Raw genomic sequence first — 27,536 nt, forward strand, 5'->3', positions numbered from 1 at the left:
TTATTTGCATCCCTTGCTTAAGTTCAATCAAATGATCCGAATTTTTTTCCTGTTTGAACGGATGTAGAGGCAAGAAATTGGGCAGACTTTGAAGAAACTTTGCAGAAGCAGTTCCGTTGTAAGGAAAAGCACAGGAAGCGTATGCGTCTTTAAGTAATGAACCTTACTTATAACTCAGCCAAGGCTGCTGTGCTGAAGGCATGTGAGTTGGTCCTAGAGGTGTACCACCAGCTGTTTAGGATATTGGGGGGGATGTACTTCTTCATAAGAGCTTGTGAGCCTGTACGAGAGCCTGTGTTTCACAAAGATGGTGGTGTAAAGTCCTCTGTTTGTTTTTTTGTTTTTTCCAGGTAAGGGGCCCGGGGACACCTGAAAGAGATAACAACATGTGCCATTACTGCCGTGAAGCAGGACTGCACACTTCTGCAAAGTCCATGAGGGTTTAGGGCTGTCCCATCGTTAAATCATGTGTTTGAGGGCTCTCTCGCACACATTTTGAGCCCTTTATGAACACTTTCCGTAAGTCAGCATTTCTGGAGACTTTGCCCAAGGGAATTATTAATGTTAATCAATATCAAATCACTTTTTTAACGGATTTTACATTTCATTATATTTGTTATGGTTAAGTTATATAATTTATGTTTCACAAAATGTTTTTGTTGGGCTAAGTACTGAAAAATAAATTCCTCTCATTGAGTAGGCAGTTGGATAGAAGACCAAAGGGGCTTTTTAAGCAGTCATATTCATGTTAAAGAAGGTTATGTTAAGGGCTGTTTAATAAATTTGTACGATTGAATTTGTGCTTATTCTAGATATGAATGAAGGGCTGAAAACCTTTTTAAGACAGTTCAGTTCTTTTTTTATTAAGATTCTTTGTTTCCAACGAAGGGTGAATTAACAAAATAAACAACAAAACATCGGTATCGGCTGTCAGCCCCATTTTTAATCAAAACATCAAAATAATGAATTAGACAAATGGAGGCATGATGGTTATTAAAACATCTGCTGCTCTACTGCTACGGGACTACAGAGATACAATGATAATGTCCAGTGGGAGTCTTACCCATCTAATCTGATATAGAATCAGTCATGTATGGACTTTTCAAAGAGATATTCATGGAATCAAAGAAAATATTGATCTTGTTGGTGATGTTTGTTCTAAATAAACACATCTGGAAATAAGAGCCAAATTGACTTTTAAATGAACAATCAATTATCTCTAGTGATACAGTTGTGAAATATAAGTGTCTGATCCTAGTTGAAGAAAATCGATCAACTTAAAAGTCTACCAGACCTCTACCCCTGGGACTATTTGTATATTTAAAAATGAATATTTAATGAATTCTCTTTTGTTTTCATTAGTTTATTACTCTGTAATCAATACTGCTGAAATGGCCACAACCTGCACTACTTCACTATTTCTGTGAGTAAATGTGTGAGTGAGATGTAGGCTCCATTCCTCGACATCACCCCAATTGTGAGTATACTGCCTTGTATTTCATTTTTGCGTGTGTTAAGTATTATTGTTATTGTTAATCAACTTCCTATTCTTTTTACAAGTATATGAAACACAATACTTTAAACACAAGTATTGTGCTGCTAGCCACCGTGGCTCTCCTTACTAGCATTTCATAATAAGCCTCGAACATTTGGCCAATACTGGGCTTGTCTGATCTATACCAACCACTGTGATCCTCCTGGGCGTGATTATGGCAGTGAGGTTCTCAGGTTTGCCTCTTGCTGGATTAACATGTTTACTCTTTCATAGCTATGCCAATCAGGAGATATTTTGGACTGTTTCTTTCATTAAACTACTTTTCACACTTCTTGGAAGAACAACCTTCAAAAAACTCTGACCCAAAGTGTAAAGACTGGACCATTGAGTCATCAAACATTAGTCAAATTCCGGTAGAGTGCCGGACCAGGATATTTTTCTGTATCTGATAATGATAAAATAAGAGGCGTAAAGACACCAATGGACATATTGTATCCATCCCCAACTTCTTCTCCCTTGGTCCCTACAGCAGCTGCATAATGTATCCCTTTCAGTTCATCACCTGCTTCATCTGCCACTCTGATGACCACCAGGTGAAACCGTGTCCATCTGTTAAATGCTGGGCCACAAGGTCATCTTTCTTTGGTCACCTTGTGGCACCTATTTTACCCCAACAGCCCAAAGTCAATCCGCCTGCACCCCAGCGAGGTCTTCGTCAGCTTAATACACCTGGCACAGTCAAGCCACAACTCTCAACTCCTCCTCCTGAAGATCTCTGCTCTTTGTCAGTTGAGGGGAGTGTAATTATCAAAAGTGATATACAGAGTGATTTCAGTGAAGATGATGGTAGAGATGAAAATGAGGATACTTTAAGCCCTGGCTGGAAAGATGGCATTATAGATATTAGAGGGAAGCAGTTAGAGGTGCAATGTATGTCTGGCCACATGCTGAAAGTAAACATGTGGCAGCCTTTCAGCTCTTTATTTTTTTGTATCATGTAAATGTTTTATGTCAAATGTGGTATCTACTCACTTTAGGGGATGGAAAATGTTCAATTGTAATAACTGCTTTTTCATTTGTGAAAATCAATTATAAAAAAAAAATAAAAAAAAATTCTGGGGAATACAGACTACTGTGCAGTGTTTTTTCCTACTGGTGCCACCTGCGAGTTCCCACTCAGACTGAACATTGTGATGTCACATATTATAAAAAATGCTTTTCTTTGAATTTTACAAACATGGTTTCAAGCCCATGGGATATTTTCTTCTTCCAGAAAACACAAGCTAAACCCATTTTAAACCCAAACCTCCAGCAAGGCTGATGCAGAGAAACAGCAGAGATGGAGATCTTTTTTGGACCAAACCCCTCTGGGATGTTTGACATCTGCCAATTTACAAAAGTTTGATATTTTTACCACTTAGTAGTTTGCACCATGACAATACATTCAGGAACTATCCCAGATGAGCAACCTCATTTAACCAATGTACAAAGTGTGTTCTTGCCTGTATTTTCCTTCCCAAATGTCAGGCAAAGTAGAAGTTGCATGCCCCAAATAAAAAAAAATTGACCATGAGTGTAATATTAAATTATTTAATAGAAAACACTGTTAAATCTATCTTAAACATTTCCATTTAAAGAACACTATAGCAAACATAGAAACATAGGTTATGTTGTCAAAGTAAAGACTGGAAATTGTAAAGTAGAAAAGCTCTGAACTGAGTAGTTATTGGCTACAGAGTCTCTCAGCTCTCTGATGGTGGGGGAGCAGCCCTGCGCACAGCCTTGGACAGGGCCTGTTGGATGACCGGGTACAGTTTATAGCATCCCTCAATGCAGGTCCGCACCCCGGCTGTCAGTGTCTCTTCAGCCATTTCTCCATCTGACTGCAGCCCAGAAATCTGGTTCAGGCTGGGGAGGAACGCAACGGTCAGACCTCCCTGGTTGTCGCTGCTGACTGAGGTGCAGCTGTTTTCCTCCGTGTAAGAAGGGTCGACCACGTAAGATGAGCCATCCTGGCGCATGGAACAACCAAGCACCAGATCGTACATTTCGATCCCTGCGTCTGCGAGAGCGAGCGAAGCGCACGTGACTGCATGAGCCAGAACTGAACCGCTGTTCTCAAGAACCATCACGTTGACCTCAATCTGAGAGCGGGGATATTTGTGGAGGCACACAGCTGGCTGCAGACTCTCGTGAAGCATCAGGGAGAGGTCCTTGTCCTGGCTCCCCTGAATCCAGGAGCCCCTCTCCAGGCAGGAGAATGGAGCGAAACGCATGTCGGTAGTCAACCTGGAAACACAAAAATACTTTAAGAATACAGCTCTGTTGTCTTCATGAACCCTTCCCATAGAACCCTATCATAAACATCAGTGTCCACCTCAAATGCATAATATGTCAGTAGGGATGCAGATGCTTGAGGGCCAACCTGGCTAAACTCAGTTTACAGACTTGCATGATCCAAATTGTATTATATGTTACAGCATTTTGTTAATAGTGGTAAATCTGGTTGTTTATTTTCATCTTTGTACAACAAACATTTTAAAAATGTGCTTTTTCACTTTAAGCACGCACATGCAACTTCTATTGAATACTTAAACTGTCTGTCTAGCTGAAGTTTGCTAATATTAGCTAACGTTAACGTTCAGTTAATCAATCTGGTAGGCATACAAAACCAAGTAAGACTGTTTTACTGCTTATGAGTTCAGGCAGAATGTGCACGTCTCGCTTTAACAGGTGTGTTTACTAAGTTGTAGATCAATAAACAAGGCAAATTAAATATATGTATTTATGAAATCACGACATACCTTCCGCATTTCATATCGGTCTCATCTTTACGCTCCATTTCTTTGGGGCCATAAACGCAGCACATCAACTTGGTGTTTCCAGCCTCGATGTACGCGGAGCCTTTAGCCTGGCTCACCAGCCCGCAGCGGACAAACACGGGCCGGACATCCACCTGGTCCCGCTGCCGGCCGTCCGCTCTCGGGCCGTGCGAGGGAAGAACGGCCGCCGGTTTGCACGAAAACAGAGACGGACTTTGTGACACTTCTGGGCCGCGAACACGTTTGGTGTCAGTCGGCATGGCGCGTGGATGTATGGCGCAATATGAGTCGCGTCTAAACAAGTCCGGCACAAAAACCTGTCCCCAGGAAACACAGCAAGCCGAATAAAGGTTCCGCTAGTGCGTGGCAGTGAAGGGAACTACATCAGTGATAGAAACATCCAAAGTGCGGTTTTAAAAAACAAGTAATGATGTTTCATTGTCATTATTATATTATATATTATAATATATGTCACAAAATCACAGATTATTACACAATTCATGACAACTTGGCCCGAACCTAAACACCCAAACTAACGACCCGAAACTATCATTGACAAGACATTTTAAGGCAGCTTTTTATTTACAAACATGTGCACTGCCACTTTTTTTTTCAAACGGATCAAAAATATCTATTGACAACCTCCTTCACACATGTCTTTTCCATTGCATCAGCCAAACCAGGGAAGTTTGTACCACTGATGTGGCGGGCTCTGCTGAGATTGACAGCAGGCTTGTCCAATAGAAACCGACGTTGTCCAACGTACGGTTGCAGCCGGGCCAATGGGCGGCTTCCATGGGCGTGTCCACTGACTCTGCCTTCCCTTAGGTCGAGCAGCGTGCGCTAAAGCAGGGTGTCTGGGAGCAGTGACTGGGTCATTCTGCGAGAATTGCTACATCTGTGAGTATTATCCTTTGCTGAGGGGCTGTAGAAATATATATAACGTTGACCGTGCCATTCGGTAAAGAAGATTTGCTGTTAGAGTTATGTGCTGAGATCTCTCTCAGGCAGCAGATACAAAGGGAGCCGGTCTGGCTACCTTGTCCATTGCTAACGTCAGCTTGTCAAGCTAGTCTGCCTCTGCTCAACACAGCAGTTTACAAGCATGCGACGGTCTGATTATGCTGCATTACGGCTTTTAGAAGAAGTTTCAGAGGAATGATGTATGGCATGACTTGCAGTATTGTGTGACAACGATTACTGAGCAGTTTGTTGACAGCGCAGCTGCACAAGGTGGCATGGGAGAAGTGGCTTTAGTCAGCAGGAGGAGAGGAAACCCTCTGAGACGTCATGTTGGACCTGTGGATACAACTCATTTTAGGCATTTGTGTACTTCCCCAATGGAAAATCACTAAGCCATGTTTCTAAGAAGCAGAGCGCTTCCACAGTTTAACTCTGTGTTTGCTGTTGGTTTCAGAGCTTAAAACCCACCTGAGCTCTTTATCAGTGTCGTGATTACAAATCAGAACCAACACAAATTGAGTTGATCCTTCTTTGCATCCTTAAAAGTGCACAACTTCCCCTAAGTTACCGTATTCTCCAACTGTCAGTGATTGCATCCTGTTTTCTATCCCGCCCATGTCTTTTGTTAAGTCTCATCTTCATCACAAGAAGCAATTTGTTTTTAACACAGCAGGTTTTCTTACAGTCTGTTCTTCTCAGAGGCCAAAGTTTCCATCCCATCACCCCAAGGTCTCCACTTTCACTGGTTGCCAACAAGGTGGTTTGGTAGTCAGGATGGGGATGGTGGCTGTTTACATTTTGCCTACTGGCCCCAGAGAGCTGAAGTCAGCGGCTGTGTGGTTTCCTTTGCCAGCTAGTTTACGAATAAGTCCACTGATGGGAATTCCACTGTGCTGCCTTTTAATTATAGACATCATTGATACTGTAACTATGGCGCTTGGTTATAAGACCAACAACATTTTAATTGAATTCAGATCCTTCAAAACCTTAATGGCTTAAATTTTGCCTGTTGCAATTCATTTCTCTACTTTTGGTTGTGTTCATTGACGTGACCCTAGATTTGCCTCTTTAACGGCTGCTCCTATCGGCCCCCCCACCCCCCACCCTCTGTACTTCATGGTAGCTGTTAAGTGTTAAACTGAAGTTCCAGCTGCCCAAAATACTCTCAGTAGTTTGCCTTGAATGCAATCAAGCCTCAAGGCGTTTGTTTGACAGTGCCCTGCAGCATCATTGGGCTCGCCTGCCTCACAAGATTCCTGAAGAGCCAAAGAGGCCATTTTGTTGGAGGTTTCTGCTAAGACAGCTTGTTAGGACACGCACCTTACAAACTGACTTGACTTTAGGCACAAAAAAAAGTCAAACGATCACAGTTAACAGCCCTAGGTGCTTTTTTGAGTTTTGGACTGTTGTTTGTATAGAACATTTTTGTTTGTTGTATAGACATTTGAAGATCTTACCTTGGGTTTTGGGGAAATTAAGTCGTCTTTATTTATTTAATTATTTTCCCCCTATTTTGACATTGACATGTTTTATAAACTGAACAATTAATATGAAAAAATAGTTGACAGATGAATTGATAATGGAAATAATTGTATGTGCAGCCCTAAATATATTGTGATATAATAAATCCATAACTCTTTACTTTAACCTATTAAGCATTTATATCAAGTATGGAAACATATCGGTTTGTAACACACTAAGGTGATTGCAAGCAGATATAAGCGTTGAACGTATTTCTCAATGCTGTAACTAATAGGCCAACTGCTTTCTATGGGCTGCTGATTAATTGTTTGCAAAAACTGTCCAGTAATGAAGACTTAAACAAGTCTTCTTATCTGCGAACAACTAAATAATAGTTATAATAAATCTTCTGAAAAAGCAACTGAGAAATTAAAATAACGCAATACAGGTGTCTCTTTGTGGCTTATCCAGGAAATTAAATAGACTACCTGATTAAGTTTCTTCATCACACTGTTGCAAAAGTCATGTAAAAACCCAGTATTGCTATAAAGCATCCCTAATTATTTTTTGGCAACATTTACCGAAATGGCCAAATACGACTAGTTATTGAAGGAATAGCTTTCATGACCCGGAACAAGTGAACTGGACATGGAGCTGAATTATACAATATTCATTTTTGTGTATTTTTGTTCCGACAGCTCAACAATGGACTCCTCTTTGAGTGCAGCTCAAATCCGCGAGAAGTTCATCGACTTCTTCCGTCGCTATGAGCACAAGTACGTCCACTCGTCATCCACCATCCCGATGGACGACCCCACGCTGCTTTTCGCCAACGCTGGCATGAACCAGGTACACTATGCATCTCCTCACCTCTTTTATACCTACCCACTGCTTTTTAACCTTTTGACCCAGTGCTGCAATATTTAGAATCTTGTAGCAAACAAGGCTCACAAATTTGCTTCTTGTACTGCTTTGTCTTAGTTCAAGCCCATCTTCCTCAACACCATTGACCCGTCCCACCCTATGGCCAGGCTGAGTCGGGCCGCCAACACTCAAAAGTGTATCCGTGCAGGAGGCAAACACAACGACCTGGACGATGTGGGTAAAGACGTCTACCACCACACCTTCTTCGAGATGCTGGGGTCCTGGTCCTTTGGGGACTACTTTAAGGTATTACACTGTCATACTTTTCAGTTGTCACCTTACAGTTATGATAAGACTGATATTAGCTTTTTGAAGCAGATACAAGTATCAATATTTCATAACAAACGCATTACTTAAACAATAATTTTGATAAATATCCCTTAGATTTAATTTATTTATTTTTTGTTACAATTGTGACAAAGATACTAAGGTCCATTTACAGTTAGAAAATCACTGCATTATCACTGCATTCAGTTTCTAAATGACTTCAAACCTAGTTTGAAGCATTTCTATAAAGCAATTCATTGCCGCTTATCGGCCAACACGTGCACCAATACTGATATATGTGCAATAAGCTAATATTGATATATCATCCTTGCAGACCTATTGGTCTAGCTCTACTTGCAGCTTTATCTGCTGCAGTGCCCTTCATTTTGACATGAAGATAAAGTGGTTGGCTACAGAATTGCTTTTACTGTGGCTGAGTATGTGTGGTTTTGTGAATAGAAACGTGGTCTAATGTAGCTACAAGTTTCTGTCTAGTGAGTTGATACAGAATTTTACCAATTTTAGGTAATTGTAAAGTTCAAATGTGACTTCTAGGATTCCAAATTCATTAAAAGAGATTCTTGATTCAATACCATCAGTAGGACCCTGAAAGGAATGTCCCTAAAAAGATTTTTTTAAGTCATGTCCAGTTTCTTTTTCCAGGCAAAGTATTGAATGTGAAATGTATACACACACGCTGAACTGCGTGATAGAATTTCTTATTCCTCCACCATAGCATTAGTATCCCAGTTAGCCACAACACCTGATGGCTGTGCCTGTGACTCAACGTCTCTTCTGTGCCGTCAACATGGCTGATACGACAAGGGGGATACCATTTAGTAACTTGCTTCATAAACATGCAAAAGTGAACTGAAATTTTAAAAATTGATTTTTAATTCATGAACAAGGAGAACAACTGTAGATCATCATGTAAATCATTTTTTTTTTTATTTCATCTAGCATTGGATTCTAAACTAGATGTGTTTAGACTTCCTCTAACTCTTCCGTCTCGTTGTCTTCTGGTCTTGTCTCATTCTTCCTTCTTCTCATTCTGCGTCTTCCCACCCCCCCTGCAGAATCTGGCCTGTAAGATGGCCTTGGAGCTGCTGACCCAGGAGTTCAGTATTTCCATTGACCGTCTGTACGTCACCTACTTTGGGGGTAACGCTGATGCAGGCCTGGAGCCGGACCTGGAGTGCAAACAGATCTGGATGGACCTAGGGTGAGCCTTGCATGTGAACAAGATGTGTTGGTGAACGTACCAGAGGAAGGCATTTGCTTTTGGGCATCTTTCAGCAACTTTTAATAATCACCACCGAATGAGTGTAGATTATATAATTTAGCTTTTTTTCAGATTTCTAATTATCTGCTTTCTTTCAGTTTTTTTGTGAGGACACAGTGGGGATATTGATCAGAGTATGTTGAAATATCTTAAAGGAATATTGGCCCCATGATTATCAGTACATGCATCATTTCAATTTATCTCATAACGTTCCTAATTTTGTCACTGCCATGTCTAATAATCGGGCAGTGTATGACAGTCGTGAAGTATCAGTGGGTAAATATTCACATTGTCACATCTCCATATAAATTATTGAAGCACAGGAAAAAAATAAATACTTTCTTTGGCTTTCACACTTTGCGCATGTCCTAATTGTCACACAACTGCATTTTAACCAATAAGCAGAATTGATTAAATTTAATCCCCCCTCTCTGCTCGCTGTGTTCCTCTCAGGGTGGATGAGGCTCGCATCCTACCAGGCAGTATGAAGGATAACTTCTGGGAGATGGGGGACACCGGTCCCTGCGGTCCCTGCAGTGAGATCCACTTCGACCGCATCGGAGGGAGGGACGCCTCTCACCTGGTGAACATGGACGATCCCAACGTCCTGGAGATCTGGAATCTGGTGTTCATCCAGTTCAACAGGTAACAAACTCAAACACACACAGACACTGGTCAGAGTATCAGTTAACATTCACTAAAAGCGTTTTTTTTTTTTTGTTCCACTGACAGGCTCAGATTGTTATTGTAAGTGTCTGACAACATAATGGAAAGGACAGAGAAATAAAACACTTTTTATACTTTTCAGTCTATCCGGCCTGTTTGTTATTGTGTCCATCCAAGTCTCGGTCAACGAGAAGTTTTGTTCTGAGTCATGCAATAATCATCAGTGTGCATCGCATTTTTTTCTGTATTGTTGTGAGCTTCTCGTGTTCAGCATGTTTCTCTGTTTCTCAGCTTTTTCTAAATGCTGCACATTTGTATATACAAACAACACCTTTTAGAATGAAAAGGGGCTCATAACTTTTCCAAGCCACATTGTTGACAGGGTTTCTGGTCAAACTGGTGCAAATATTCCCACATCAGCACCTAGATTACTTAAAATATAATTAGTTGTGATCCCTTGTTGGATATATGTTAAATCCTTCTGGTTCATTGCATTTGTTTACATCTTCATGCTAACACGTCACGGCTCTCTGTTTTAGTCGAGGCTGGTAACCAGTTCAGTGGGTTCTATAAAGAGCATTCAACTGATCACAAGCTTTGTGACGGCAACACACCTCAACAAACTATAAATTAAGGTCAGGTGTTGTTGGAATTTGGACACACCTTTTATTGTCATCTGTTTTGTACTCACTGCCTCTCCACACGTCTTTCCTTCTACTTTATGTGCAGTCAAAAGGAATCAAATTTTTTTTTACGTGTGATCTGGTTTTAAAAATGAAGAAATCTGATCACTTGGCCATGTAAACAAATAATTTGGTTTCTGAAAAGGTTTTAAATGTGTTAAATTGAATGACAAAAGGCACAGGAAAGAAGTGGTTTTAGGACAAAAGTGGAATAGTTGCTCATATCCAAAATAATTTAATGTTTGACGTGAACTGAATAGAACTGTATGATCCTCTTTCAACGATGCACACAGTAAGAAAAACCTCTGTGCTCTCCCACTATGAGGCTGCCGCGTCAAAAGTGCTTACTCATTTTCTGATCAGTGAATTTGTGTTTTTAACTCTTGCTTCTCGTCCCATCCTCCTTAGGGAGTCAGAGACCGAGCTGAAGCTCCTGCCTAAGAAGAGCATTGACACAGGGATGGGCCTGGAGCGCCTGGTGTCCATCCTGCAGAACAAGATGTCCAACTATGACACTGACCTCTTCGTCCCGTACTTTGAAGCCATTCAGAAGGTACTGAAATGCAACCGATTTGTGCTGAATGAAAGTGCAGAAACATCTCACTTGTCAGTTAATGCTAACTGTGTGAATGCTGGACGGACTCCCCACTCTGAGAATCCAGGGCTCTCTCAGTAGACATCAGGTCACTCCCTATGGACACCAGGCAGTCTGATTTCTTGTGTTTGTTTCAGGGTACAGGTGCTCGACTGTACACCGGTAAAGTAGGTGCCGAGGATAGTGACGGTATTGACATGGCCTACCGTGTGCTGGCTGACCACGCCCGCACCATCACCATCGCCCTATCAGATGGCGGCCGGCCTGACAACACAGGAAGAGGGTGAGACATTAGAGTACACTGTAATTTGGGATTACAGATTCAATTTCAGACAGCGTGACACACTTGAATGAAGTGTTTTGCAGTTAATTTTTCACACATCATTGTAATGTTCTGCTGTCATGTTTATTCCTGTGTTTAGCTACGTGTTGAGGAGGATCCTGCGTCGCGCAGTCCGTTACTCTCACGAGAAGCTGGGAGCTCAGAGAGGCTTTTTTGCCACTCTGGTGGATGTGGTGGTTGATTCCCTGGTGAGATTTTTTTATCTGGCATTTTTTGATGCACTGTTGATGTACTGTCAAGTTGATGCACTGTCAAAGTGGACAAATGATTAACATAGAGTCCAAACAAAGTCCAGTACAAATTACAGTAGCACAATTGTCAGGACTGAGTTGACCTCCTCTCTACGTTCACTCTTTTATCTTATCTCAATCTTCTTTCACCCTCATTCTCCAGGGCAATGCATTCCCAGAGCTGAAGAAAGACCCTGAAATTGTGAAGGACATTATTAATGAGGAGGAGGAGCAGTTCCTCAAAACCCTCAGCAGGGGACGCCGTATCCTTGATAGGAAGATCATGAGTCTGGGTGACAGCAAGACCATTCCAGGTGAGATGCAGTTAAAGGGAAGGTTTGCCTTTTGCATGGGCACACGTGGAAAGAGTTTAGGTTTTTTGTAAAATATCATGTGTTAAAACGGCTTTAAACGTATCATTTGAACAGGTTTCTTTTATTCTTTCTAAAGCCCATGTGACTCCTCATCATGACCTTTATCTCTTTGCTCTTTCCTCCCTCACTCCATTGCTCTGTTTTTTAAATCTTTTAATCCAATCAGAATATGTTTGTTGGAATTACGGATCTGTCTCTATTCCTTAATCCATCTGTCCGACCATGTAAATCTTTCTGATTTAATATTTAGAAATAGGCAGATAGGCTAAAGGAGAAAGACTACATATTGAAAAGCTAAAATCCAGATATTTCAGGCTGTAAAGACAGATTGTAGTCTCCCTCAGGATTTATAAACCTATTTTATTTTTTGTCCATAGGGGTCAGCATAATTTGTGCCCAAAATGAGACGCTAATGCCAAAGTACAAGTCCAACAGGCCGTGTTCCCACTTGCTTTGTTCAAAATACAATTACAGCACCGACACAAAATGCTGCCTGCATTTGTAGGAAATCGGTTTACTATTTGACTTGATGAGTCTTTTAGCATTGCTTCTCCGGAAAGACACCTCTCCCGCATATCATAAGCTATATCTTCTTTTTACCCCCTTTGCATATGCGTCCAGGTGACACAGCATGGCTGTTGTATGACACGTACGGCTTCCCCCTGGACCTGACCTCCCTCATCGCAGAGGAGAAAGGCATGGAGGTGGACGTTGCTGCCTTTGAGGAGGAGAAGAAGGCAGCACAGGTGAGGAGATGGAGGCAGAGAGGACGGAAACTTTCTGATTGTTTTTATTTGGCCTAGGCTGCTCTGTGAGTAGAAACTCCACTGAGCAGTGTTTTTTTCCCACTCTCATGGGAATACCATTTTGCTTTATGTCAGCGCTCTCCAGTATTGCACTGTAAGTCAGAATCATGAGCTGTGCACCTGCTGTTTTTAAATAAACCCTCTTTTACTTTACAGCACTGAGATAATCCCTACTTGTTTGATTTTGCAAAAAAAAAAGATTGATCTCTTCTTTATTGTACTGCAGCGTCGGACTGCTGTACAACACATCGTTGAACTTATGTCTTGATACATACTGGCACTAAAGAAAACAACTATGATTTGCTTTATTTATCAGTAATACTCTGTTTTTCAATGATTGTTTTATTAATTTCTTCTTTAAAAGGTTTTTAGGTTTTAGCCAACTCAACTGTGTGTGTGTTCGTGTAGTTAAAGTCCCAGGGCAAGGGCGCAGGAGACGTGGACCACATCATGTTGGACATCTACGCCATCGAGGAGCTGAGAAACAAGAACATCCCCGCCACGGACGACTCTTCCAAATACAAATACACATCCGAGGAAAACGGCAACTACAGTAAATGATTTGTATGCTCACCAGCAGACTTTAAGTCCAGTTGGGCAGACTTTGTTTTCAGGACATCCACGCACTAACCTTCCATCTGTCTGCGTGTCTAGACTTTGAGCAGCCATCCGCCACGGTGCTGGCCCTGCGGTGTGACCGCGCCTTCTGCGACAGCGTGTCAACGGGTCAGGAGTGTGGCGTGCTGCTCGACCAGACATCCTTCTACGCCGAGCAGGGCGGGCAGACATTTGACGAGGGATACATGGTTCGAGAGGATGACAGCACAGAGGACGTAAGTGCAACACAAATAAATAAAACTATGATTAAAAAAACAAAAAGTGGATTCAGGTACTTCTCAGCACGAGCTCCACTGCTGCTGTTTGAGCATGTTTTGTAAAAACATCAGCAGGTTGGAGGTTATTAAAAAGAGAGTTAACTACATAGTGGTCATGTTACAGGTTTCTACAGTTGCTAAAATTAAATTTGTTATTAAATTTATTGTCTTGTATCTATTCTCCTGTCAAAATTGTGATATTTTCATCTGTCTCATGAGTCAGAACCTGAATGCCATTAAAACACATTCACATCACAGTTTGCACAAGACAATATGTCAAAAACAAATCCTTTCAAATGTCAGCGGTTTGTTTCTCTTCTGTCTTGATATGACAAAATCTCCAAATTCTAGAACAGAATACACAAAACACACCAGCTTTCTAACTAAACTGACAGTGTTTTCTGCAGAACAAAAACATGTCCAACCATTCTGTCTCCCGTCTTTCTTCCCTGTCGATGCAGCGGATGGAGTTCACGGTGAAGAATACGCAGGTTCGAGGAGGTTACGTTCTCCATCTGGGAACAGTCTACGGCATTCTGAAGGTTGGAGACAGCGTTACACTACGCGTAGATGAGGTGAGAATACATGCAGTCCATGTCAAATAAAATGTTTACAATAGAATCAAGTTACATACATGATATTGAATAACTTAAGTGGCGTAAAAATCTGTTTATGACACACTTTTTCCCCCGCTCTGTCTGTTTTATCACCTCTGAGTGAAGCTGTGATTCTAAGTATCTGTTCATATTCTCTTTCCAGGCTCGTCGTAGGCCCATCATGAGCAACCACACCGCCACACACATCTTGAACTTCGCCCTGCGGGGGGTTTTGGGGGAGGCAGACCAGAGGGGCTCCCTGGTGGCCCCCGACCGCCTGCGATTTGACTTTACTGCTAAAGGTGCCCTAAGCACGGGGGAGGTCCGCCGTGCTGAGGAGATCGCTTGTGCCATGATTAAAGAAGCCAAGGTCAGTGGGAGAATACGCATAAAAAAACAGAATGTAGTTCATTTTGACTGAGAGGGAACATTTTAAATGTTAAATAATGATTAAGATGGAGGTGACGATGCAAGCTCAAGGTTCGGTATGAAAAAGTCAATGCTTAATGTCTCTTGCTGAAGATATAATGAAATTATCCTGATTTAAGTTCAACACGGTCTTGCCTTTGACGTAATTCTTATGAGTATTAACTCCATTTAACCCGTCAGCTGACAGTGCCTTTTCTCCCACACTTTGCTTTCTCCAGCCGGTGTACGCCATGGATGCCCCACTAGCAAAAGCCAAGGCCATTCAGGGCCTGCGCGCCGTGTTCGATGAGACCTACCCCGACCCCGTCCGAGTCGTGTCCATCGGTATCCCCGTTGAGGAGCTGCTGGAGAAGCCCGAAAGCACTGCTGGTTCTCTGACCTCCATTGAGTTTTGCGGTGGAACGTGAGTGTTGATGCTTTATTCCATTTCTCGTGCATATCCGCTGACACGCGACATGGTATGCAAAACAGCCTGTCATGCAGCACGCATAGTCAGCATCGTAGTCAGCTTAACTTCACTATGTTAGTGCTGAAACAAAATGCCTGGCAACAAAACTAATTTAGAGAACGTGTCATCAAGTAATCCTGGTTTAAGAATCTATCATTTTTAATCCCAGATGGCAGATAAGGAGTTCGTCGGCATATAAAGGTTTAGTTTTGAAAAAGAAAACAAATTTTGCCACGTTCATGTCGTACATATGTTCATATATGTGGGTACCTCAAAGGAAGTGAAATCGCAAAATTCACACATCCTGTTTCCAGTCTTAGCTGTCAGTCTAAACCAGAGATGACCATATTTCTGAAAAGACAATTAGTATAGATAATGGTAGCAGTACTTAGGAATGTATCACTATAAGGCCATTTATATTTATTCTTTTTTTTAAATTTATTTATAGTGCCATAAAATTATTACATTTCCAAGCCATTTTTTGTTGCTATAAGATGCTGTTGCACTCACTCTGTCACAGAACGGTTCTCTGCACAGCTAAAACAAGAGCTAAGAAAAGCTAGCAGTTGAGATAGCCAGGGCTAGCCTTAGTTTAAGCAAAAACTAAATTAACAGTTATGTTTCTCTAACTGTGATTTGAAATAATTTCCTCCTTGATGAGCTGAAATGTCTGTAATTTTATTATGCTTGCAAATAAAACGTAGCAAAACTCCCGCTCAAGCTAACATAACTAGCTTGGCGCAGAAACGGCAAGTGCTGTGTTCACATGCCCCAAAACTCTGTTACATCACACATAATGACGAGGTCTCAGTTAAATGTGTTTCTGTAAAGTTTCACAAATGTGCCTGAAATTTGGTAAAGTAGCAGAACTGAAAACACACGGCAGGAAGGAATGTTTTAACCTGTTAGTATTTTATTTTCATTAGCTCCTGCTTTTCATTGTGTTTGGCATTCAATGAGCAGAAGGGTTGCTGTTAATTACGGGTCATGTTCTCACATCAACTCAGAGACGTAGAGTCATCTCTGAATAAATGTCTGCATCTGCATGAAGCCAACAGTTTTCACAAGTGTCAGACCTGCCCAGTGGCGGTGTGTAAAGTGGAAACCATTAATTGGATTTGTGAGTCTTTGCGGTGAAGCGGCAGTTTCCCCATGCGGATGAGGCCCAGAACATTTTGTAGAGCTCAATTCAGCGATCAGACTCGCTCGGCTGACTTTTACAATGTCTGCCCCGGGCTGTAAAATCCACCTGAAAGCCAAGATGTCCCCGCTCTTGCATAGATTGTTGCAAGACTTTCAACTTTATTTGATTGCTGTCGGCGTCAAAAGTGATTTCCGAGCTGTATTTTATGTGCATAGGTGTTGAAACCGACCCTGCGTGTGTATTGAGGCGTTTCTGATTCAAGAACTGGAGGAGACATTTTTGCAAAGGTTGTTTTTTTCTTTTGTAATTGCCCACCATCTCATGCCGCTTCAGGTTTTAAAAAAATCCACTTTAGTTAACTGCTGTTGTGCCTCCTGATGTTGTCTTTGACATTGCTTCAATACGCAGACATTTCAGAGAACCTCTTGTTTGCTGCTGTTGTTCCGTAATGTTTTCTCTGCCGTTCGTGTTCCTCCTTCCCCCACGCTGCTCTCCTTATCGCGTTCCGCCCACAGTTGTGGAACGCTTTTGGTGATGTGCTGTTTGTTTCTTTTATTTGCAGCCATCTGCAGAACTCGGGTCACGCCGCGCCATTTGTCATCGTCTCAGAGGAGGCCATCGCTAAGGGCATCCGCCGCATTGTTGCTGTGACAGGAACAGAGGCCCAGAAGGTCACACACGCACAGCACACACACACACACACACACACACACACACACACACACACACACACACACGCACGCTTCCAGCATTATGCTCATGCCTTCCAGCATTATGCTCATGCCCACAGAAGAGTTAAGCCTACATTTTTTTTCACTTTAGCCATCTCTTTGCAAACATATCTTCCCTCAAACATAACACACAACTCAATCTTTCCATTGTCCTTATTTCCTGTATTACATCAAACCATTGATCCTGCTTAGGAGAATCAGGTTTGAACCAACTTCTAGTGATGGTTTTCCTTGCTGCTGTAAGGAGTATCTTAAACAAGTGTTGATCCCTCTGCAGTATCACCAGTGAAACATGACCCAAGTACAAGACAGTGCATGACTAATACAGTGTTTGTTTCCATCTGAAATGAAATGATAACTTGTGGTGGTGGTCAAATGGTCAAAATGAATTGTCTTGCCACTCGTAACAGAAAACCAAACTAAGTGAAAATGTGTCTCGGACTGAAAAACACATCCCAGTGATGAAACTTTAATTATGCTATTTTCTGAATTGTTGTAAACTTGGAGCTACAAAGGAGCATTTTTGCATTTTTCTCTACGGGCCCTAAGGACAAATTCATCTCTACTATTTTTAGACAACAGACGCTGGTTAATCCTGCTCTTTATCTTTTTTGTCATTTCCTCTTTCTTTCTCCGTCCACTGCTCTGCTTCTTCCTCTTTCTTCTCTCCCTCCACATTTTGCTCTTCGCCCTTGTCTGGATCCTGCCTTAACTGTTCATATCTCTTGTGTCTCACTCACATTAACCAGGCCCAAAGGAAGGCCGATTCCCTGCTCCAGTCTTTGTCCGAGCTGGGAGAAAAGGTGAAGCAGCAGACAGCCCCAAACAAGGACATTCAGAAAGACATCGCTGACATGACGGAGGTAAATGGAATTTCTTTGTGCTCCAAAGACTCCAGACCATCCCAATAGAACAACCCTGTGCTGTGTTCCCAACATGTCCGTCCTTTCTGCAGTTGATAGGCACGGCAATGATCTCCCAGTGGAAGAAGGACGAGATGAGGGAGTCCCTAAAGGGCCTGAAGAAGACCATGGACGACTTGGACCGCAACTACAAGGCTGACATCCAGAAGAGAGTCCTGGAAAAGACCAAGGAGGTGATAGAGAGCAGCCCCAACCAAGCGCTGCTCGTTATGGAGATGGAGACCGGAGCCTCAGCTAAGGTGAGAGTCGAGATTGTATTAAAAGATGGACTGAAATGATGTAACTGAATTTTAATGAGGCCATTTCTAGGTATTTAGATAGATTTTTTTATTGTTTTGTGTTCTCTGAATTGCCCAAAAGAAAACTGTATGTCCTTGTAAAATAATTCCCTACATGCACATACAAGATAAAAACTATAATCAACACCCCAAGACTTCATCAGCATCCCATACAAAAATAAATTAAGAGTAAAAATCTAGTTTATCTCTGCAGTATTGCACATTATTCCCAGCCAGTCTCATATTGAATCTTATTATGTTATTGCCACGGGACCAAATCAGCCCATTTGTTCTGACCTTGACACACGTTTCTTCTCTTTCCCTCCTTCTATCTCACTTTTTTCTCCTTACATTTCTCCTTATCCTCTCTCAGGCACTCAATGAGTCTCTGAAGCTGCTGAAGTCGCAGTCTCCTCAGACTGCTGCTATGCTCTTCACTGTCGACCCAGACGCCGGCAAGATCACCTGCCTGTGTCAAGTCCCACAGGTAACGTGGTCATTCACTCAGTCACTCAACTGTGTGCAGGCAGCAATTTGGAGCAATGTTTATAAACAGATTTAACCCTGATCCCCCCCCGCCTCCTCTCTTCAGGATGTGGCCAACCGCGGTCTGAAGGCCAGCGAGTGGGTTCAGGAGCTGTGCCCCCTGCTGGACGGCAAAGGAGGCGGCAAGGACATGTCAGCCCAGGCCACTGGCAAGAACACACAGTGCCTGCAGGAGGCGCTGCAGATGGCCAACCAGTTTGCACAGCTTAAACTGGGGGAGAACTAAGAGCAGAGAGGGGTCTGTTCGGGAGGAGGAGGTTGCAAACATAGGTTGGGTCTTAATTGAGTTAGAAATCACCAAACATCCTTCTTCCTCTCCTCTTTTCTTCTCCCCTTGGGTCGCAAAAGATTAGATAACAAATAAAGCTCTCTGGTTTTTATGCTCACTATGTTGACGGATGACACTCTGTAAGCAGTAACCGAGCCACTCGTTTATTTATTGACACTATGATTGATTCATCTCTGTGGAAGTTGCTTTAATATAAAGCAAGATCACTTAAAGGGAAAGAGGACACTTTAAGAGATACTTTTCAAATGTTTCAGTCTATCCACTCCACTATTGCATGCTTGTGACAGAGGATAACAGATATACCTAAAGCGACTAAAACTGAAGGCTCTGAACAGTGGCTCCGTCCATCAGAGTGAGCAAAAGCCAGAGTGATCTCCTGTGATTGGTCGGACTGGAGTTTAACACGCACTAGCTGTACCATAGTCTTGCTTTTTCAAATAACAAGCCATTATCTTACATGTGAAAAGTCAACGGGTTTAATTTAGTAAAAAAATAATTCATTAACTGTATACAATGATCATGAACGTGTCCAATAATGACATTTAATATCCATTGAATGCAGAATGTTGAAAATGTATTTTATCATTGTAGCTGTTCATGTCAGATGTGTCACGTTATGAGGATGGAATAAATACCACTGCTGTCTAACTTGCTTCCTTCAGGTGTGTGATATGTTTGTATTGGTGAATATTTCAGGGAGGAAAGTACAGACTTAAGGTTGGACATACCATTAGTTGTGGGTTGTAAAAACATCTAATATGAACACTATTTGTTTAAAGGGAGTGAATATTTTGTACATTGTTCGAAACAACGATGTTAACTGCTATAACATGTTTGGCCACTTGGGGGTAGTGGAAACAGGCTGACATTATATCACCATTGAAGTTTATCTGTGAACTTGATCAAACTGTTGCCAATTAACATATCCTGCAGTAAATCCAATATACCCTTATTCTTGTTCGGATTAAGTTTTCACTTGTTGAGGAAAACAAACTGGTTTCCATCTTGACAGCCCGTGAAGCGTACAGTGACTTTTTTTAGAGCATTTAGGATGAAAACAGAAATTGAATCAAAACAAACAATCATACCTTCTTTTCATTAAATATTATTAGATGTGTGAACTGATCATGTTTTATATTTTAAATCATCTTAAGCAACTAAAGCTGTGAAAAAAGTTGTAATGGAGTGAAAAGTTTAATATTTTTTCTCTTTGAAACATGCACTATGTTTCAAAGAAAAAATATTAAACTTTAAAAGTATAAAGTCACATAAAATATAAATATTTCAGTAAAATACAAATATCTATAATGATACCTACAAGTGCATCTGTTAACATTTAGGGGCATCCATTGAAAAAAATAAAAAATTATATAATATGTATGTTTTCTTTAGTACATAATCATAGAGCCAGCCACCATATTCCATTTTCATGATTTCTCTAACTCAAATTATTTTTGTAGCTCAGTGTAAACCAAACCATAATTCCACAAACGCACAATCACACTTTTACCTCATGTTTCATGAAGCTTTTTATTTGTACAATAGCATACAAGATACAAAGAGTTGGATCCCATATTATACAGATGTTCCAATGTAGTAAACACATGTAGTACACGTGTCGTGTACTACCTTGTCCAAAAGGTAGTCCTACTGAGCATTGAGACATCAAAGCTTGAACTAGATGATGACAGATCCAGACAGCAGGAAACCACCCACATGGAACCATTTCACCCGTCCAAACTGAGACATCAACTGTTCTAAATCAGTGGACGACTTCTTCTCCTCTCTTCTACAGTATCTGTTTCATATGATGTATTCACTAAGCAGCCTTTAATCCTACTCGACACGTCATATTTGACTGAGAGTACCAGCACAATGGCTGACAGAGGTTGGAGTGTTAGCGTTACAATCCACAGCGACAGTCTGATATGTGCAGTCTGAAGCACTGCGACTGCTGCTAAAGAGCTGTTCTTGTTCAATGCAGACCAGTGAACTGATGAGGAGGGAGCTGTCTGAGGATGTCCTCACCTCAGCCTCAAAACAGCACAGCACGCTGGCAACAGTTGCAGGCTTTGCCACGATGCCTGGACTGGTCATTTTGATCAGGATGTATTTGGTCCTTTAAGCTCTCTAACAGTCTGTAAAATGTATGCCACTGCTGCAGAATGCTATTTAAATTACCCAAGAACCACACTGAGATGCGAAAAAACACTTTCTTTCATTTTTGTTGTGGGCTGCCTAGATAAGAAAAAAGAAAAACAATAACATGATTCAACAAGCCATTTAAATTTGGCTCCCAGTTCTTTGTCACCTTTGCAAAGATGCAGCATATATTTCTTGAAAGACAATCTGAGCAACTGAGCTTTTTGGGAACGGGGGCTTAAAGAGACAGGCGCTTAAACGGGACGTTTCATACAGAGGGTAAGTACAGATGTATTCAGATAGACAGTATGGAAAAAATAATGTTTTTTGAAGGTAAAACATGCAAACATGTTCTAGTAGAAACCCCAAATTGAACTATGAACCTGAAAAATAAGCATGATATGTCCCCTTTAAACACAGCAACTGGAAAGAAACAAGTTGAGATGTGAGTGTTGTGAAAACTATTTTCCAGCCACAACAGCTTTGATTTTACTTTTCTTTAGCACAGATATTGTATTTTGTTACAACCAGAGACACTGTCTGGACTCTTTCTCTCCTACCGGACAGCTGCAAATTGAACCAATTTTCTGATTTGTGTTAACTCTAGCTCAGTAAAGATGTTCTGATTAATACGTTGCTGAGTCATAAAGCCAGCTAGAAAAAAACAACACAGTTCGTCTGTAACATACCAAGTATAAACCTGGGCATTTGGGGGAAGACTGTAATTTGTTTTCTTGCCAAGAGTTAGCTCAGGATCTAGTTCTCAAGTCTGTATGAGAGCAGACAGTTAGCTTAGCTGAGACTGGAATCAGCTAGCCTAGCTCTGTCCAAAGGTAACTGTTAGCCTACAAGCGCTACTTGTCCTTACCTTCTTAAAATGTTTTATTTTGATTGTTTAATCTGTACTAAAACAGGAGTGTAAAAACAACAGTTTTAAGTTTTATGAGAGGGTATGTGACTAGCTATTTCTTGGCCAGGAGCAGTTAACTCTGGACAGACCAACTTACTAGCTGTTTCCCCGGTTTTCTAGTCTTTATGCTAATCTATGCTAACTTTCTGAACTCTCATCACCTTAATCTTGGCAAAACAATAAATAATTGTCAAGTGCATTTCCCAAAATGTCAGACTTTTCCTTTGAATGTAGATGCATGTACGGATTGAGATGCTACACACTGATGTTGTTTTTGTCAAAAAAAGCTGAGCAGGTGTGCTTTCAGACTGTTTTCATTCTCTTCATTGCCCCATACATTTAATTTAATGAGTTTAATGTGACTCTCTTTCTATCAAGGAAAATGTAAATTGGAGTAAACTCCAGTGGTTTGTGTCTGCTACTTTCTGCAGTCGTACAAGGCTCAATAACACATTTTCGGGCAATCAATAAAGGGTGTTTCAGACTTTTCTGAAATGTGCGTCAGCGCATGGTGTGCCAGACATAGCAGTTTAAAAATAGTCCTGGATGTGAAAGGAACCTGGATTCCACCGACAGCAAAGTAGAACAAAGGTGATTTTATTCTGAGGAGGTTTTGCAAGAGTGTGGACTGGAATTCCAAAAATAAGAAAAATAAAACGCTTAAGTGAAAATAAGTCCAGTTTAAGTTGTGACAGAAACATAACATGCAAGTCAGTTTTCTTTTGACTAGTTTCAGTCAGCATTATGAGAGAACTGAACCACGCATTCAGATTTCACCTGAATAAAATGGCTGCTACCTGGACATCTGACTGTCACAATAAAGGACCACGTTTCCCAAAATGCTCTCAATCGATGCAGCTCTTTATTTCTTGATTGATGATCCTGATGCAGCCAACTGAAAACTAGCGCTGCTTCCAATTATTTTCAGGATCAACTCCAAAGGACAAAAATAAATCAGTGTATTGGGTCAGCGACAGAGAACAGACCTACTTAAGGTTATAAACGCCACAGGGAACACTCTCATGAGATCTGTGTCGTGTACTGTAAAACCTCCACTCTAATTCAGGCCAGCAGAGAGGGATCACCCTGCTCCCCCGCTGTCTGATTACAATGTTCTGGTGTACAATTGTGAGAAACCGAGGATGCTGATAACGGTTCCTGTACTTGAACAGGTTCTCGCCCTGATTTGGGGCACGGTCGACTATTAAGACTTTTCTACCCACTGCAGGCTGCAAGAATGTGATAGGAATGCTGCCAGAGAGCCATGTTATCTCCAAAACATTTTACACATTCCTTTTGAAGTTGGAAGGAGCATCTTGGGAAAGAAACATCAATAACAGTAGTCGCCAACTCCAAGATAACACGAAAGCAGCTGTACTCTGATATGTCTAAGCCTTCAGACGCTTTGTCGTCCTCACCATCTGTTCTACAGTCACTGTGTAGTTGAAAACAAACCCCATATAGGATAGGTAACTGCAACTTTGTGGGATTGAATCCAGCGGATGACCCTCTCTGTCTGCCATTTGTCACTATATGTTATCTAGAAAAGCAGAAATGCCTCAAAAGTATACACTTGATGCTCAAAAAAGTAGCAAATGTGTTAATATGAATGCACAACGAGTCACACTGCATCGACGCTTTACCGTTTTTTCTACCGATCAACAACTGCGATCGGTAGAAAACAATGTCATGGGGCAGTAAAAAGTGAAGAGCGGGAAATGTCCCCGATCAGAAGGCAGAGTGTGTGTTTTCATGTGTGTGTGTGTGTGTGTGTGTGTGTAGCTCAGAAGGCACAGCTCTCAGCCAAAAGAGATGTGAGTGTGTGTGACCAAAAAAATGCCAAGGTAGCAGGTGTGTGTGTGTTGCCGATGGAGCAGCTGTAGGCGAGATACGTCAAGCAGCATGACAAGGCACGAAAGCATGAATATATGTATGTGTGTGTGTGCATGTGTGTGACAGAGAGAAAAAACACAAACGATATGTCCAGATTCAGCCAAACAGACTCTTAAAGTGAGCCCAGCTTGACACTAAAGCATCCTATAAGATCTGTTATGTGCAAAGTAGGATAAAAAACATTGAAAGCAGGTTAAGTACAATGGTAATACAAGAGATTTACATGTGGTTACGCAATATCCTCCAACGATAATACAATAATACAACAACACAACTGATATCAGCATAGGAGCAGACAGTTCACCTGCTGGGGGCGGTACAGCACCCCGACCCTCTTCATTTTATGTGTGTCTGTGTGTGTGTGTCTACCTTAAAAACTTTCTCAGCGTGAGCAATGGCTGAACTACATGTAAAAAGAGAAACAGTGCACAATAAGAATGAGAGCTATGGGATCCCTTAACTTTAAACCACACACTCAGAGGGACATGCGTTCATCAATGTGCTCTGTTCTCACACATACACAGGTGTTATTAGGTGCTGCAGCGGTGGGCACTCATGGTTCCTACATAGCTAATATTCAAAAATGTAGCTATCGGTCTAACTGGATTACTTTATTTATTTATTTTTAGCTCACGGTATAGCACATTAAGAGTCACTAAAACAATCCACCAACTCCTTCGGTTGTAAAGAAATATTGGTGAAGTTCTGTTAAACTTTAAGTTGTAACGAGTGTATTTTTCTCATAGTTTTAAAGGAGCAATAAATGCCATGAAAACATGTTTCTAAATCTGCTTCTTGCTCTGAGTCATTGGATCTTTTTTTTGTCTGTGCTCTTTGTGCTGTTCTGCAGTGGGCAAGGCTTTGATGGAAAGACGTTATGTCACATATTTCCGTGCACTAGCAAACAACTGCAGTATTTGAATTAAATTTGATCAAACCACAACCACAGAGTCCTGATGAAACAGATACGCCTCTTTCCAAACTAATGGTGCTCCGTGGAGTTTCTGTTTACCTTCAGTCTTACTCACCCAAACACATTGTATGCATCCTTGAGCTCCAATTATATAGTAGTCTGTAACTGACAAAAATACCAATTTCGTTCAAAGTAGATTTTAAGTCTGGTAAGAGTTTTAAAAGCCAGAGCACTCAGCACAACATGAAGTAATTGTGAGTTATTAATACCAATCAACAATCGTTCAAACCCATGGTTTGGTGTAAAGGGGCAGTAGAAATATTATAATATATCTTAACGAACCCTGAAAGTCTTATTCAATCATCGCTTCTCCATATTGTCCAGACCTGTGTAGAAACCATGAGTACTCTTCCTTATCAGTCACCAGCTGCTGCTTGATAAACACATCTCCATCACGGCACCTTTGGATGGATTTACAGCCTCAAGTCAAACCAAATACTTGTATTTTCCTTCCTCTCTGTGGCACACATTCTCTGTTTTCCACTGACGCCTATGTTTTTTTATATACTGTCTAGCAGCACTTCCATGAGTGACATTTCGTTGGGCCTCCTTGTTAAAGATATAAATCACCAACAATGGAGGCTATAAATAAGTAAATGGGCATTATTTGACGATACCAAATCATGATGAAGAAACATTAACGAGCCACCAGGGTGGAAAATCTAATCTAATCTGAGCCAACAATATAAATCCAGCCAAAGCGTAAACTGAAAGCTAAACAGCACATAAAACTGACAAATGAAATTTGCAGTCAGAAGCGGGATATGCCATCAACATGAAAATCAGAACAGGAAATGCACTTTATGCAGTATGAAGGTGAAATCTAAGGCGTCTGGTGTCTCCACCCTCCTCCGTTTTTAATTGGCTGAGCGGGGACCAGGGCTAGTGGTTAATGAAGCCAAGCTGCTGACAGGATAAAGAATTCCCAGATCCAGTGGGGTTTTCTTTCACCCCATCATGTGGGCCTTAATCTGGGGTGAATCACTCCTGACAGTCTCTAATCCCACTGGGATGCAGGAGTCAGGTCTGTTAAAAGGAAAAGAAACAGAGCGAGGTCCGTTTTAGTTTCAGTCCTTTCAAAACCCAAGTGGTGAACCCGGTACAGTTTGTGTAGAAGTGCGAGTTTGCTGCACATAAACAAAACAACAACATCTATTCACCCTGTAGCAAATGAAGTGTTTCTCATGCTGCCTTTTTCAAACTGGTTCTCTGTGCCCCAGCTCTCTGTCTACAGTCCTCGTCTCCCAAATTAGACCCTGACAGACCACATGGGGATGAAACGCCAGTCCAGAAACCAGTGTGCCTCCATCCAAACATGAAATCCCAGAAGACAGACTTTTGGCCTCATTAGAGCATCACACAGTCAAACCACCACTCCCAGTGCCTGGATGTGAATAGAGAGCGTAGCATGGCATGCGGTCGCCCCTGGTGTTTAAAACCAGGTTAGCTGAGCTTCATGCTAGTGTTCCAGTGATCTGTCTGAGTCAGAATGGCCCCGAAGCAAAAGCCTTGATCACGCCTCTGTGTGTCTGCTGCAAGGTGTCGAGGACAATCATACGATATAAACTCACAGCAATCGCCTATAGTCTTCTAACCAAGTGTTTTACAACCCATAACCGCCAGACAAGGTCCTTTGTGACAGTGAAAAGTGGTACTTGAGAAGATCGATTCTTTCTCAAGGAAGTCATGGCCCAGGGTCCTGTAAGAGATGGGCAGTTTGTCCTCTAGTCTCAAAATGTTCAACAGGCTTTCTGACAGCTCCACAGTTTGTGTCCATAGTGTCAATCTTGTCCGCAGGCCTACAGTACAGTACCTCGTGCTTAGAAGGTGAAGAACTGCAAGTTTAAACACACTTTGTTTCTGTCAGACATGACAAGGCTGTAGAACCATAGTCTCCTAGATGACGACGGTGCCGCCTTTTCAGTACGTTGCATGCCGTATTTTTGTTAATGGGTGAGGGTTCGGCACTCATCCAAGCTGAGTCCAGAAGTGGAACACTTGCATGTGAGATATTTCCATATCTGTATTTCTTTCTGCGCTGTACACAGTCAATGTCGGTATTTGTGGCGATTGGTTGAGTTTTCCTGCTGACAAGCCTTTACTTGTTTTTCACTCCTGAGTCGAAGCTGCCCCTGGAAAAGAGATATTTGGTCCTTCTCTGGCCGTTAGTGGTAAAACCTTGAAAACTAAGAGCCAAGTACTCTCTAGTGGGCAGAACTAAGTTTGGATCTACTTGTTCCCTGCTCCTGGTTCCTCCATGTTCTCCAATCAGAGCCTTCACTGGTGGGCAAATTCTCCAATAATAGGGAAAGTGAATGGAATAGCATTGTTTGGTACCATTTCGTGACAGTTTTGTCTCGCCTTCTGTAAACCTGGGAACCCAAACTGGTAAGGGAACACGAGGATATCTAACACGTTCTAAGCAGCCTCTATAGTGTCTGTTGCAGT

The 27,536-nt window shown here is 41.7% G+C and overlaps 2 protein-coding genes across 2 annotated transcripts; one reads left to right on the forward strand and one right to left on the reverse strand.

The window, feature by feature from the left end:
• Positions 1-3,049: 3,049 nt before the first annotated feature.
• On the reverse strand, positions 3,050-4,692 carry exosc6 (exosome component 6). Its single transcript, XM_054620319.1, has 2 exons — positions 4,300-4,692; positions 3,050-3,784 (listed from the first exon to the last, which is right to left on the reverse strand). The coding sequence occupies exons 1-2, from the start codon at positions 4,575-4,577 to the stop codon at positions 3,238-3,240; spliced, it is 825 nt and encodes a 274-aa protein (XP_054476294.1). The 5' UTR covers positions 4,578-4,692; the 3' UTR covers positions 3,050-3,237.
• Positions 4,693-5,126: 434 nt separating this feature from the next.
• Positions 5,127-20,016, forward strand: aars1 (alanyl-tRNA synthetase 1). The gene is made up of 20 exons (XM_054620298.1): positions 5,127-5,217; positions 7,440-7,590; positions 7,723-7,911; positions 9,009-9,154; positions 9,668-9,859; positions 10,972-11,116; positions 11,296-11,441; positions 11,581-11,689; positions 11,895-12,045; positions 12,727-12,851; positions 13,320-13,464; positions 13,566-13,744; positions 14,248-14,361; positions 14,546-14,752; positions 15,030-15,214; positions 16,966-17,074; positions 17,884-17,997; positions 18,090-18,296; positions 18,709-18,822; positions 18,928-20,016. Exons 2-20 carry the CDS (start codon positions 7,447-7,449, stop codon positions 19,105-19,107), a joined length of 2,901 nt encoding a protein of 966 aa, XP_054476273.1. The 5' UTR covers positions 5,127-5,217; positions 7,440-7,446; the 3' UTR covers positions 19,108-20,016.
• Positions 20,017-27,536: the final 7,520 nt, after the last annotated feature.

The sequence above is a fragment of the Anoplopoma fimbria genome, chromosome 19 (genome assembly GCF_027596085.1).
Source record: "Anoplopoma fimbria isolate UVic2021 breed Golden Eagle Sablefish chromosome 19, Afim_UVic_2022, whole genome shotgun sequence".
NCBI lineage: Eukaryota > Metazoa > Chordata > Actinopteri > Perciformes > Anoplopomatidae > Anoplopoma > Anoplopoma fimbria.

What these genes read in the sequence shown, in the direction of transcription:
- aars1 (XM_054620298.1), top strand. Translation starts at nt 7,447, where the DNA reads ATGGACTCCTCTTTGAGTGCAGCTCAAATCCGCGAGAAGTTCATCGAC. An exon ending in TGACAGCAAGACCATTCCAG is followed by an intron (nt 12,046 to 12,726) that starts GTGAGATGCAGT and finishes ATATGCGTCCAG; the next exon opens with GTGACACAGCATGGCTGTTG. An exon ending in AGGAGAAGAAGGCAGCACAG is followed by an intron (nt 12,852 to 13,319) that starts GTGAGGAGATGG and finishes GTGTTCGTGTAG; the next exon opens with TTAAAGTCCCAGGGCAAGGG.
- exosc6 (XM_054620319.1), bottom strand. Translation starts at nt 4,577, where the DNA reads ATGCCGACTGACACCAAACGTGTTCGCGGCCCAGAAGTGTCACAAAGT. An exon ending in ACCGATATGAAATGCGGAAG is followed by an intron (nt 3,785 to 4,299) that starts GTATGTCGTGAT and finishes TTGTGTTTCCAG; the next exon opens with GTTGACTACCGACATGCGTT.